This window comes from Temnothorax curvispinosus, unplaced genomic scaffold (assembly GCF_003070985.1).
Source record: "Temnothorax curvispinosus isolate PA1 unplaced genomic scaffold, ASM307098v1 QBEX01002560.1, whole genome shotgun sequence".
Taxonomy (NCBI): domain Eukaryota; kingdom Metazoa; phylum Arthropoda; class Insecta; order Hymenoptera; family Formicidae; genus Temnothorax; species Temnothorax curvispinosus.
Genome location: NW_020212340.1, coordinates 19381 through 32092, shown reverse-complemented (window position 1 = coordinate 32092; position 12712 = coordinate 19381). Strand labels below are relative to the sequence as shown.

Sequence of the window (12712 nt, the reverse complement as noted above, 5' to 3'; positions counted from 1 at the left end):
ATCTACCACACGTTCTCCTTGACGATTGAGCGTGGCGAATATATACGGGACTTTTTTTTTGTTTTACGCGAGTGGATGGCTCACGGGCGAAACGTCGACGTGTAACACATCGCCGCCGTTATACGCCCGTTTGACGACATTATGAGAGCGTGCTCGCGCGATATCGTCCATCAGCCTCGAACTTTCACTTCTCCATGCGCGACCGACAGCGCGATATACGTACGTACGGTAACGTGCGCGTACATACATACGCCTTCGCTCATCGCCTCGAGATCTCGTTTCACCACGGAGAAGAAGAAACGCGGCCAATTATGCCGCGGCAGAAGCGGCGTTACGCGGCGCCGAGCCGTTTCATTTCGAGAGCAGCTCGACTTTGCTCGATTCGCGACTCTCGGTTTCTTTTCTTCGCTCGTTATTTGCCGACTAGGGGGAACGATGTACTTGACTCACGGTAATTTAGCTTACGTAATCGCCGATCCTTCTGTAATATGTCCCTTTTACAACGCACTATTTGCTTCGGGATCGCATAATCTGTCAGGTGGATGCGAGAGATTTGTCATACCTGTCAAAGTTTAAAATTTCAGCAGAGCTATTCCCGTTGCTGTCTAAACGCCACAAGTATTCAGTGTTCTCTTTTTTTTTATTTGAAGAGAAATCTTCTACTATTACTCTTTTCAAAAAATTTTAATTTTTATAACCGTATTCGATACAAAGCTTGATGGAAAAACAATCAGTCTAATAAAACGCGATTTCATGTATCGATGAATTTCAATGCGCGCATTTACAATGCAGATGCGCATATTCTCTCTTTGTGAAAGCGATCGGGCGTTAAAGTGACAGGCAAAAAGGGTTAAGCGCGAGCCTTCGTGAATGAGTTTTCAAACCAGACACGACGCAATCTTCCGCACGCACGTTCTTTCATTATGTCGCGCGCTCTATCCTCGCCGGCGGCGTCGCGTCCCCGAGGAACCTCGTAAGGGGGGACACATGGAGCTGCTGCGACTTTCCGCGCAACTCTCCATTCTCCGGAACCGCACAAGGCGGTAAACTCGGGGAAACAAATCGCGTATATAGCTAAATTGCACAAGTGGTAACGCGGAGGTGAGAAACCGAGAACGAGACGCGGAGATGAATTGAAGATAGAAACCGCGCGGATAATGATGACGCGCGGCGCCGAACAGCACGTCGTACTCGCCATTAGAATTGCCGTATTATAATGTTAACGAGCTCGACGTGTGTTTCGCCTAACTTGTCAATTTGCAAGCATGCCGAACGTCCGTCTTGCGTCAGATCGCGTTGCGAAAGCTCCGTGTGTTGTTTTGGATACGAGCGGCGAGGAATCGGGGGAGCCGTCGATGAAGCAGTAGAAACTGACAGTATACTGGTCAGACAAGTCGTAATGATCGATAAGTGCAGGAACATCGCAGCAAGCAGATGGAATAGCAACGTTAAAATGATAGAACGGAATGAAATGTAATATATATTATATAATGGAATAGAGTAAGACATGGCAAAATATATGAAATAACAGGCCGCGATGGCGTAATGGAGCGCGATAGTCACTCAATCTGCGTATACGTCAGACATCGTATCGCGCGGCCTGCAATCTGATGGATTTTACGAGCTTCTCCGAAGCCGTAGCGATTCGTCCACCATTTCCATTTCTCACGGCGGAGCCTTCAAACATGCTATTTTAAGCATCGCCCAAGGAAATCGATCGTCTGTCAAGATTCTTTTGGTTTCCCCCTATTTCCATTCCATTATGTCCGCCCCGCTCGAATAAAGGACCGTGTTCCCGCGGGAGTAACAGTGTGCCGAACAAATATACGGGGTGACGTCGTCGTCGACATCGGCGGTCATCACCGTCGCCGCCCTCACCCTCGACGATGCAACGACGTCGGCAATGAGCATTTCTCTCGACTAGAACGACTATGCCTGTAACCTGTTGCTCGGTTCTTGAATTTGTGTCTACGTTTAAGCCTCTCATCGGGGCGACGTGATGTATTAACGCGCGCACATAAGTCCGTTACTAATTCATTTCCAAGGATTTGGAAATCACCGGGAATCCGATTAGCGTCGCAGTCGCAACCACGCGCACCCTATCTCCTTCTCCACTTCTCCACTTTGTTGATCCTCTTATTACCGCCGTTCCGTCATTTGCGATTTCGTCCTACCCACGATTTTGTATACAATTGCATGTACTCGAGACTTAGCGTAATCGAAGTCAGGACAAACAATATGAGAAACCGGAAACGGCGGAACGTCCGATAGAATATTCATGAAATTTGCTCCAGCGCCCGAAAAACAAATTGAGAGTTATCGTTACAAAATTCGGTTAGCATCGCGGAACTCGGAACGTCTTTCTCTTTTCTCTCTTTTTGACTCTCTCTAGCCTGAATCTCTAGCGGAAATGCCTTTGCGAAATTCATATCTGTTCCTAAATTATGAGATATATAAGATGCGAGAAATATAGAAATACAAAGAGTACGTGCACTTTTTCGCACAAGGAAACACCTTGATCTTCCACGCGGTTGATCTCCCACGATTTAGCGAGATATTTGCGAAACGTCGAAGACCCAAATTTCTCGTCATAGTTTCGAAAGCGGGAGGGGGCGCGGCTTAAATTGCAATCCGGGCCAATTTGCGGGATCTCGGTATGCAAAGGAGGTCTCTAACTTTAATAGCGCGCGGGCCTCGATGTGCTATTACGAAAAAGGGTTCTTGCCGCGAGATTTCGCGGAGAGTCGTGTCTCCGCGCCGGTTTTCGGTCGTCGGCCTTTTTGGGACACATTAGCGGACGCGCGTCCTCGCGAAATTTCATCGCGAGAACCCAAAGTCTTGGCTGCGCAAGAAGCCGTCGGCTAGCGTTGTGAAACGCCGTCGTCGTGTCAAGTGGCGGAATTTCGATGCGGCGCAGCGCCGAGCACTCTCTCCCGGCGCGGCGCGCTTCGCAAACGTGGACGAACGAGTCACGCTTCTTGTCGCCCTCGAGGAAGAAGACGAAGGAGCAGGAGATACCGGAAAGTCGAAGGAGTTACGGAGCCGAACGCTTCGTTCGTACGTTTTGATCAAGGCTTACCGGGACAAGATTTATGTCCTTTTACGTCGACAAAAATTTCCGGTTTTGGCGATTATAATTCTCGTCGTAAAAAATTCGTATAACGACACATCGACAGGAAACGACTACATAAATTATGAAGTATAATTTCCAATAAACTCTCTCGACGTCTTGCGAATCAAGAAAAGTAATTATCATTATATAAAATAATCGAATATACATAATTTGATTTAAATAAAATAAATACGGGACGCGCGCGAGTCATCAGTTAATATTTCACATTTCATAGAAGAAAGACGCTGTTAAGGAACAGACGATAATCGGTTAAATAACCGAATATCTTACGCCGTCTGACGGAAGAGCTTCTTGTTAGTGGATTCGTACCTGAGTACCCATAAATCACCCGCGCGATTGCTCCTGCTCCGGCGGAAAGGATGAATGCGTGCAGTTTGACCGCTACGTAGTCCCGACGTCCCGGCGGCTAAAAACTCCGGCGATTTATCACTTACGTGGCAAAATAACTAATTGCGCTTCACTGCGGCGTGCAAAATCTTATCAGAACGATGATTACGCACCGATCTACGTTCGTCGTAACGCATAATTCAACGGGAACGGAGCGCGAGAATAACACGACGCTCCCTACGTTAATTCCCCCGATAAATTCCATTATCTCGTTAGATCAAACAAATTGCATATAAATGACTGCACGCAGACGTAGACCGCGAATGATATTCAAGCGAGAAATTCCAAGATCGGGGGCACGACTGGCCTTCGTCGCGCGGCATTCCCACCCGACACCTCGCTCACGTCGCGATGTATAAAATCCCAGGAGAAACTAACTCGACGTTCGTATTAGCGTTCGCGCGCTAAAATTTCAGGCACGCTCGCGGAGATCTACGCTTCGGTAGGCTATCGCGAATCGACGCCTTTATCACGGACGGCGTAATTATATGACCCGGCGGAGACGATCTCGAGCGGAAAAAATCCGGCAACGATCGACTGTATGCGGCTGTTAGCTGTTGGCACCTACATGCACATCGTTCCACGGCCGTGCAATGACTCCAAAGTCTCCTTTTTAGCCTAGAAAGTCATTAAAGGCCAGGCTACGTGCGCGTAGAAGGGAAGGGGCGTTCCGAGTCTTATATCATCCCGCGATTCTTACGACTTCCACGAACTCACGTCGTTTCCTTCGTGGCTGGCGAGGGATTAGGAAAGCTTCGCGGTCGACCGGCGTCGATTATACGTTCACAGGGTGTTTCCGAAAAATGCCACGAAGATACAACGCGAGGAGACAACGTCGCGAATGTCCGCGACGATTAAAAAAATAAGCGAGAATTGAGGACGTTTCTAAGATAAAGACAATGTTTAATTTTCACGAGATCTTTCCGCGACAAACGATCCCTGAGAAACAGTATTTTTGCTTAATCTCTTCCGCATATTATAATAATATAATATTCGAACTGAAAGAAATTGCTACAGAGAAAGATGTTCGACGGAAAATTGAATCTAAACAGTTCGCGACGTTTGTACGAGAGAAAGAAAAAGAGATAGCTTTTCTTCCAGCTCGTGCAAATCTTCCAGCGAACAAACGACTCCGATATAGTCCGCCGCATCGTTGGCTGAAATTTAATAAACGCGCGTTTCCTGCGGGCGTTGTCCCTCGGGTTAACTTTGTTTCCATCAGCGTCGACAAATTGTTATCCGATCGCCGGGCCATCGCGAACAAATTATCCGCGTCTCGGTCGGGATAATCGACACGGCCATCAAAACGTAACAATAGCGCCACGATTGTCCGAATAATTATCCCGCCCGTCGCCTATTCGTTGCCCCGCGATTGCCATCGGGTCGGGGCGATAATTCAAGCCTTTCTCGGCGACTAATTAAAACGCCGCGTAAAAAGAATCCGACGAGAGACAAACGCATTAATCCGTCGTAATTGTTCCGACTACAGCCCCGTCCGGATAACTTGTATCCGGCCTGCCATTCGGCCAGCATTTACATTTTACATAATACCCGCTAAATTCGGACCAATATCCCACCAGCGCGCAGCGCGAAGCCCCTAATTGGCGGTGTAAAGCGAAAGTACTTAATACAAGCCGCGGTATAGTCGAGGCCATTACGCTCGTTAACGACGTTCCCGGAACTGACCGCTCGGCTAAATCCGATATAAGTGTCTCAAAGCGCGCACGTTATAATCCGTGGATATTGATTATATCGTACATTTTTTTCCTTCAGAATTTGTAGAGAAATAAAGGAGCGCGAGATTCTCCAAGAGAATTCCCCGATAGCTCGCGTAATTCATCCGTCGTGGATCGATCCTGTTGTGGACGCAAATTGTTTTGATGCGCCGGCGCCGCGAGAAAATGAGGAAAAGGAGAGACATGCAGAATGAGAATCTCACTCGCGGCCATCTGTGCCCCGAGGATCATTTGGGGCGCCGCGTGTAACGCGATTTGGCAAACGACACACGCGGCGCGGCGGATGTTCGTCCGTCCAAAGTTTTTCTTTGTTATGCATATACGGCGTAATAAGCGCGGCAACTAGCAGCGCGAGGGCGGCTGCATTATGCACGCGTCGCGCGAAAGGAAAAGGGAGGAAAGAAAAAAAAAGATGCCGTGACGTTCTGCAACCAAATGAAGCCGCGACCTCGAGGCGGCCACTTTCAGGCTCTCTCTCTTCTTTCTGCTTCTTCCCGGCTCTCTTCTCCGGTCTTCCTGCAGCATTGCCATGCGATTGCCATGCTACACGTATAGGTCCTCCGCACTCGCGATTTCTGCGGCTCTGGTCGCCGCGAGCGCGCGGAATTCGCGCTCACGCCGCTATACGTGTATACGATTTCGCTTACGTCGCGGCTCTCTTTCACTCGGATTGGTTCGCTCGGAAATCTCGGGGCAAGCGGGAAAAACTGCCGCGAAGTCGCGAAGGCGCGAAAGAGGAAGAAGCCGCACACGCGTACGACGGCGTAACGCCGAGCGCTCCGAGATCCTTTCCGTTCGCGCCACGTGTTGCCACGTGAATACGAAGCTAGTTTTGAAAGGAAGAAAAGGGTAGGTAGTTATACCGCAGCGCGATGAAGACCGCAACGGGGTAGTAAAACCATAAAGCAGTATATCCTCGCGCGAAAGTCAGTCCTCTGGGTATTTCCTCTTCGATATTACTCTAAATATACCTTCTCTATGCCCTAAGTTTTCAGTACATTGTACATTTCCCGGGAATACGTATATCATTATCAAATCGCCGGCAGATTTACGCGTGTGAACGGGTTAACCTTTCGTACCAACGCCTACCTCGACGCGAATGTAACGGTAAACAACAAACGATGAATATTTTACTCCGTTATTATTGTGCCGGGAGTAATTAGACGGAAGTCGCGGTAGAATGCGCCGCAACAACTTAATTCCGCGCGGCGTCAAGAAGCTCCTGGATAGACGAGAGCGAGTGATAAATCACGGACGTTGAGCATTAACGAAACGAACAAAACGGTTCGCACGGTCGCGGAATCAAATTTTAACAAAAGACGGAGGAATGTTCATTGAAAGAGAAAGAAAATGAGTGAGAGAGAGAGAGAGTGAGAGACACTGCACTCGGTTACGCTCTCGCGTTGCAACGTTACGAGATCTTTCACCGCCGCGCGTCTAACTCCAGCGTGCGGATTGCGGATTACGTAAGGCCGTGAGGCGCGTTTACGTAAGGTCTTAGCCCCGTTGCGGTTCTCTGTCAAATAAACCGGCATGGTCTGTGCCCTTACGCGTGTGTTCAGCCGCGGATCTCACCGAGAGAATATAGCGAGATCCGCGCGGATCTACTCTCCGAGGAGCTTTCGGAAGAAGCGAGACGCGCCTTTTGATCGCGATCGACGCGTGTCTCTGGAGTCCGTTTACGGATTCGCGAACTCATCGCCTTTTACGCGTCCTCCAGGCTTGAGGAAAGCTTGAAATCTTGTTAGCGGTGTTAGCACATGGTGCCGTTAATTTCAGCTAATGTTTCCAGCCGAGGACACCTATCTCGTAATTTCAAATGACGTTGGTTGTGCAGAATATGGGTCGAGGTGGGCGTTTCCGCTTTCGCGGATGGCTGGAGGTAACACGTGTTGAGACTCTTCCGAGGATAAGATTAAATAGCGAGGAGAAACTGTCTCCCCCGTACCCACCGGGGGCGCCGTTTCCCTCCAAAGTCCCTCCAAAATAGCGATTAACACCCTGTTCAAAACGTCTGTTGCCGAAATGAGCTTACAACGCGTTCTCGGTCGAGGAAAGGAGCGCTCGTTCGTTATAAAAACGCGAACGCGAGTGCAAATTGAGTCGCGATGCTCTTATGAAGTTAGGAGACATAAAAAACGAAGCATGTGCGTTCATGTCTTCTTAAGGAACAAAATGACGAGAATTCCGATGGTATGTTTCTTACAAAACTGCACGTAACGCGAAAGTCTGCTCGACGCGCGAGTGTACGTCGCTGGAACAAATCGGAAGTGTGCTTCTCCAAAAAAATAGAAAGAAACAGAAAAAACGTGCGCTTTTTTGCATACGAGACAATATACTGTGGCGAAAATGAAAAACAGAGATTTGCATTACACCTCGTTACCGCGTGACGAGCTGCCTTTGAATTCCGCGATACAATTACATTTGGAGATGCACAGGTGGCTCCATATTTTTTTCCCTCACTCCCTCTTTTCCTCCCTCGACGGGGACACGCGCGCTTCGCTAATGGACCTCGCACGCGGCAACCGCATTCGATGCGTCTGGTCGCATTGTTTCTTTTATGACACTCATTATTGCCGTGTATGCGTGAGCCGCGCTATATCATGTACTTAATAACGTCGAGGGAAGTTCATTATACAAAACAGCGGCGGCAATGAAAAAACAGCCTGCCACTTTATACAGTTTGTTACATTTAGAAACTTGCTATTGCGACAAATGTATTTCTCTCGTTTCCGAATATATACTTATTTTATGTTGTTTATTTACGTTCGTGTACATGTTTTATTATAGCGTATTGCACATAGATGTTTTAGATTCATTGCGCCTAAATTTAGATTACTTGCAATCACTACGATCATCAAAAAGCACATATTTATATACTTTTAAAACGACGCCCTTTAAGCTTGAGATTTATTTGTCGTGTTTGCTTCTTCGCGAGCGGTTTCGATATTTCTGAAAACCGCTATTCATCGTCGTTCAATTCGTCGTTCTGTTGAATTCCACGATAAATTAAATCTCGATATTCAGCGAGATCGCGCGACCGTTCGATTCGATCGCAGTGTCGACCAAATAAAAACATCATTATCACGGAGCGCCGACAAAGGCGGAGCAAAATCTTTTACAGCGAGTTCCATTATCCGGCGGCGGGCGCGAGCGTTTTCACGCTCGAAAATGGAATCGTTAAGCGGGACGCCTTCTCGTATCCTTTTGTCCAGAAACTCGTCCTCGTTTCGGGGATACGTGGACGGCGGGATTTCCGTGTATATCGCACGACAGCGCAGCGTTTCCCTCGCAGCTAGCCGACAGGACGGAAAATTCGCCGGTTTCGATTCCGCGGTAACGACGATCTCGATTACTCCCGCTGGACGCAAAGGCGACGGTGCCTCGTGCCTCCTCTATCGACATTGTCGTCTCCCCCTCCCTATCTTATTCGAAGTTGCAGAAGGAGAGGATGCATAATTCGGTAGCCGATATTAGGTCTCATTGTTACCGGATTCGGTACGCGCGCGAGCACTTGCAGATACGCTAGCCGATGGAGCGTGTTGATAGAGTAAGGAATATCCTGTGCGAGAGAACAGCTGAATCGTGCGGCAGGAAGGAAGGAAGGAAGGAAGGAAGGTAGGAAGGAAGGAGGAAGGAAGGAGGGAGAGAGGGAAGGAGAGTCGTTCTTCGAGAGGTGGAAATGACATTTGTATGCATTGCGACTCGTATTACAGTACAGCCAACTCGATCCAACACGTCTTTTTCTCTCTCCTCATCTCTATCTCTCTCTATCTCTCTCTATCTATCTCCCTGTGCCTCGAGTCCTCATCTCCAACGAGTTACTCCATGATTACTGTTTTCCTATGCCACGGCGCGCCTCCTCGGTTGCTCCTACGGGGAAACCGCGCTGCGTCGTCGCGACGACGTCACGCCACGTCCCCATTCACGTTCGCGTGTAGGATGACAAACACCTGGAGCTGACCCCACAATGCGATTGGGAATCAAATCGAACTTGGCGAGAATCGCGCGGATGATGTGCAACTTCATTGTCAGAGAGATAGTCTCCTACCCTTAATTAAGATACCCTTAAATAGATACTCTAGATATCCTGGATTAAGATAGGCTTTTGCCCCGCTTGTATCGAAGACAGAAATATCAAAATCAGCTGGAGCAAGTTACAAACTGCATATGTAAATTTGTCTAGCAAGAATATATTCGGTGTTTCAGAACTCGTAAGCTCGTGCAAGCATCGCGGCGCAGGTTATACGCATGTCGAGGGAAGTCGATAATATCTGGATTCGGCACTCTATCGTATATCTATAAAACGGCATTGAAGTATCGGTTCCTAGCATATCGCATCTAATACATCACTCGCTTCTTTCCTCCTTGCGCCGTTACTCCGTACTCTCGTCGGCATTGCAAAAGGTCCGCGAAAGCGCCAAGAGGGACGCGCGCGCCGAGTATTTGATCCTTGAACTCCTCTCTCGAGCACGCAAGAAGGAAACTGTCGGGATGAAGTGTTCGGTATTCTGTGAGCTTACGCGCGCGTTCCCCCGAAGCACTGGGCGAGTTCTTGATCTAGAATTTCTACGGAAACCGGTGCACAGTATAGACGCGAATATAATCCTCGGATAAAGAGTAATAATATTTCCCGCGAATTACGCGGTTTGTGAAAAATTTTTGTTATAAGAAGAGAAAAATTATCTCTGCAAGAGAAATCAAACTTAATTAACACATTCACCGTAAAAAAGCTGATTTTCCGTTCATATAAGATTAGATAGATGATCTTAACTTAAAAAAAAAAAAATTATACGAAAATTAAGTATACTTATTAGCTTTACAAAAATTAAATATCTCGTTCAATTCAGATAAGGAGTAAAATTGAAACTGAAATAGGTTCGCACAGAACAGACAAATAACTGACTTGCTTCGGCTAGTTACGAGGAGTTCGCGAGAGAACGATGCGTAACGCTGCGAATCAATTAATTTTTGCTGAAAAGAACGAAAAGAGAGAAGGGGCTCGCGATTCGCCCGCGAAAAAACTTCGGTAATGCATCGCGCTGTCGGTCGCATTACAAGCGCGAACTCGTTACAGGAACACCATCTATCACGCGGTCCGACTGCGGAAGATTTATCTCGGGCGATTATCCGAGGATAAATCTTCGTTGCCTCATTTTCGCGGCGCCCCTGAAGTTAGCGGTAGACGTCCCGAGGTCAGGCGCCGGCGCTCATTTTCATTCTTTTCGGTTGCCGCGTATGCGAGATGCAGCCGTTTAAAAAAGATGATTCCGCAGCGCGGAATTGATGGGCCGACGCGTGCCGAGTCATCGACGATCGTTTAAGAGAGTCACTGGCCGCGGGGATAAGAGATCGAAAAGCACAAGCACTCCTCCAGGACATCAAAGTCCTAAGACCGCCAGAGAAGCGATTTGCTTCGAATTCTCCGTCCGTTTGGCTCGCGATTGAGCGCGAGGTCACGTACGGCGTGCAAACGCAACGCCGCGAGCTCACGCAATCGTCGCGCGAGGTGCGCGGCGTACGTGAAAAGACTGTAAGTTCGTTAGTAATCGATGTCTTTGGATGGCGAGAAATTAACTGCTGAAATCTTCCAGGACATTAACCACATTCACACGAAATGACGCTTACTCATTGAAATAATAATTATTTCAAAGAATGTTAACCGCGCGATTATAGGGATAGCGTATTTAATATCGTATTCAATCTCGCGCCAGGTTTGGCTGGAGCAGAACTAACACACAGAAACTGAGCCTATTCCGTCCGAGGTAAATTTTAATTAAACGTTAATATGATTCGAAAGTCAGAAAAACCAAATTGTTTCTATCGCGATTATTGTTAATGTGATTAAAAAAAGAGATACTGAGCGATATATTGTTCTTTCAAATTGTGATAAAAACTATTTTTTTACCGTCGAGTTGAGCTCAATGATTATTAATGCCATACATTATGTAACAAGAGATAAACAAAAAATCATTTAATGTGTGAAGTTACAAGGTTTTCACATCTATTTTCGTTATTGAAATTATTTAAAAATTGCCATTAAAATTCAATTTTCCTTGTTACCGTTTAGACTCGCTGCCGTTTATTGCAGCCACAACCGATATAAAAAATTCGTGGCATGTCCGCCCATGACGTGACGCCGCCGCGCCGGTGAGGATGTCGTGCCTAAGCGCTCGTGCTTTTAACGATGCCACTCGCAGCGGATCGAACGGCGATACTCTTGCGAGACGGGACAAGCGGTGTCTGCAATTCGCCCGGATAACGCTCGTCATTATAAAAAGGCTCCCCCTCCCATTACCGCTGTCTACGAGCACCGCACCGAGATGTAATCTGCTTTATATAATAGGATAAGACTTTTATTGACACATAATTTGCGACGTACCGAACGATCTAACCAGACTGGAATAAACGTTAATACGGTTTCGCAATCGCATTAAGTCTGGATCGCGGACCTCTTTACATTCATAAAAACTTCAGTAATAACGTAACACGAATCTCGCACTAATTCCAATTTAATCTCGGTGTTTTCCGAAGGATTCGATCTCCTAATAATACTCACGGCCATCGATCGGTTTTGACGTGCCGAAAATTTGACAAACAATGAGATCGCGTTATTCGCCTTGTACTAAGCGACGAGAAATACGCTGGACTCGCCGAGCGAGAAAGAAGGGAACAAGGGCCCTACATTGGCGCCGCGAGAGGCTTTGTGCGAAACCGCGCGCGCGTTACTGTGCTGTGACGAGATGACTCGTCACTGTCAATGTAAATCAAGCGCCCCGTGTCTCGTTTTTAGTTTCGCTTCCGCACTTTGCTCGCGCGCACGCGTGGGCGTGTTCCGCGTCTCCACCCCCGGTTTCCTTTCTTCTTTTTTATACAAATTCAACCTTATTGATTTCTACATAAAAAAAAACAGCTCATTCTCTCGTCCCGCTCGTTCGCTCGCTCGCTCGCGCGCCGCTCGTGCACTCGCGGAGCCCCGTTGCTGCATCTCCATGGAAACCGCAAATTAAACGCGCGGCGTAGAGTAACGACAGGTGAATCGGTCCAAAGGGTGAACCGGATTTTAAATTAAAAGCTCGCATGTGCTGGCTAACTTTCGCCGGCTTTAACCTAACTTACTGTGCTTGCCGAAGGCTAACTTTCCCACGCTGTCGTGGCGCGTGTTTGGAGTCCGATTCACCCTTGATTATTATACAATTGAGAAAATTAGAGAGAAAAACGTTACTAGTGCAACGTACTAAATCCGCGTGCGTTAAATTTCACTTCATATTGCGTTACCATACACGGAGAGAATTTTCTCTTAAAATTTACCCTGAAATCATGGTAGTGTACAACATGGTAGTGGACAACATGTACCACCAAGAATTTTATGTGAGCTATTCTGATTAATATCCACCATAATAAGAAATATTAATATCTATTTCATTAAAATATAAAATATATTTGATTAATCTTA

The 12712-nt window shown here is 47.3% G+C and overlaps 1 protein-coding gene across 1 annotated transcript in view; it reads left to right on the top strand.

The window, feature by feature from the left end:
- Positions 1–12169: 12169 nt before the first annotated feature.
- The window catches only part of LOC112451797, a gene marked incomplete at both ends in the record, with an annotated part of 10995 nt that continues 10452 nt past the window's right edge, over positions 12170–12712 (top strand). The window contains one exon of the mRNA XM_025011674.1: positions 12170–12290. Coding sequence (XP_024867442.1) covers positions 12170–12290 — 121 coding nt within the window. The remainder of the gene's footprint in view (positions 12291–12712) is intronic.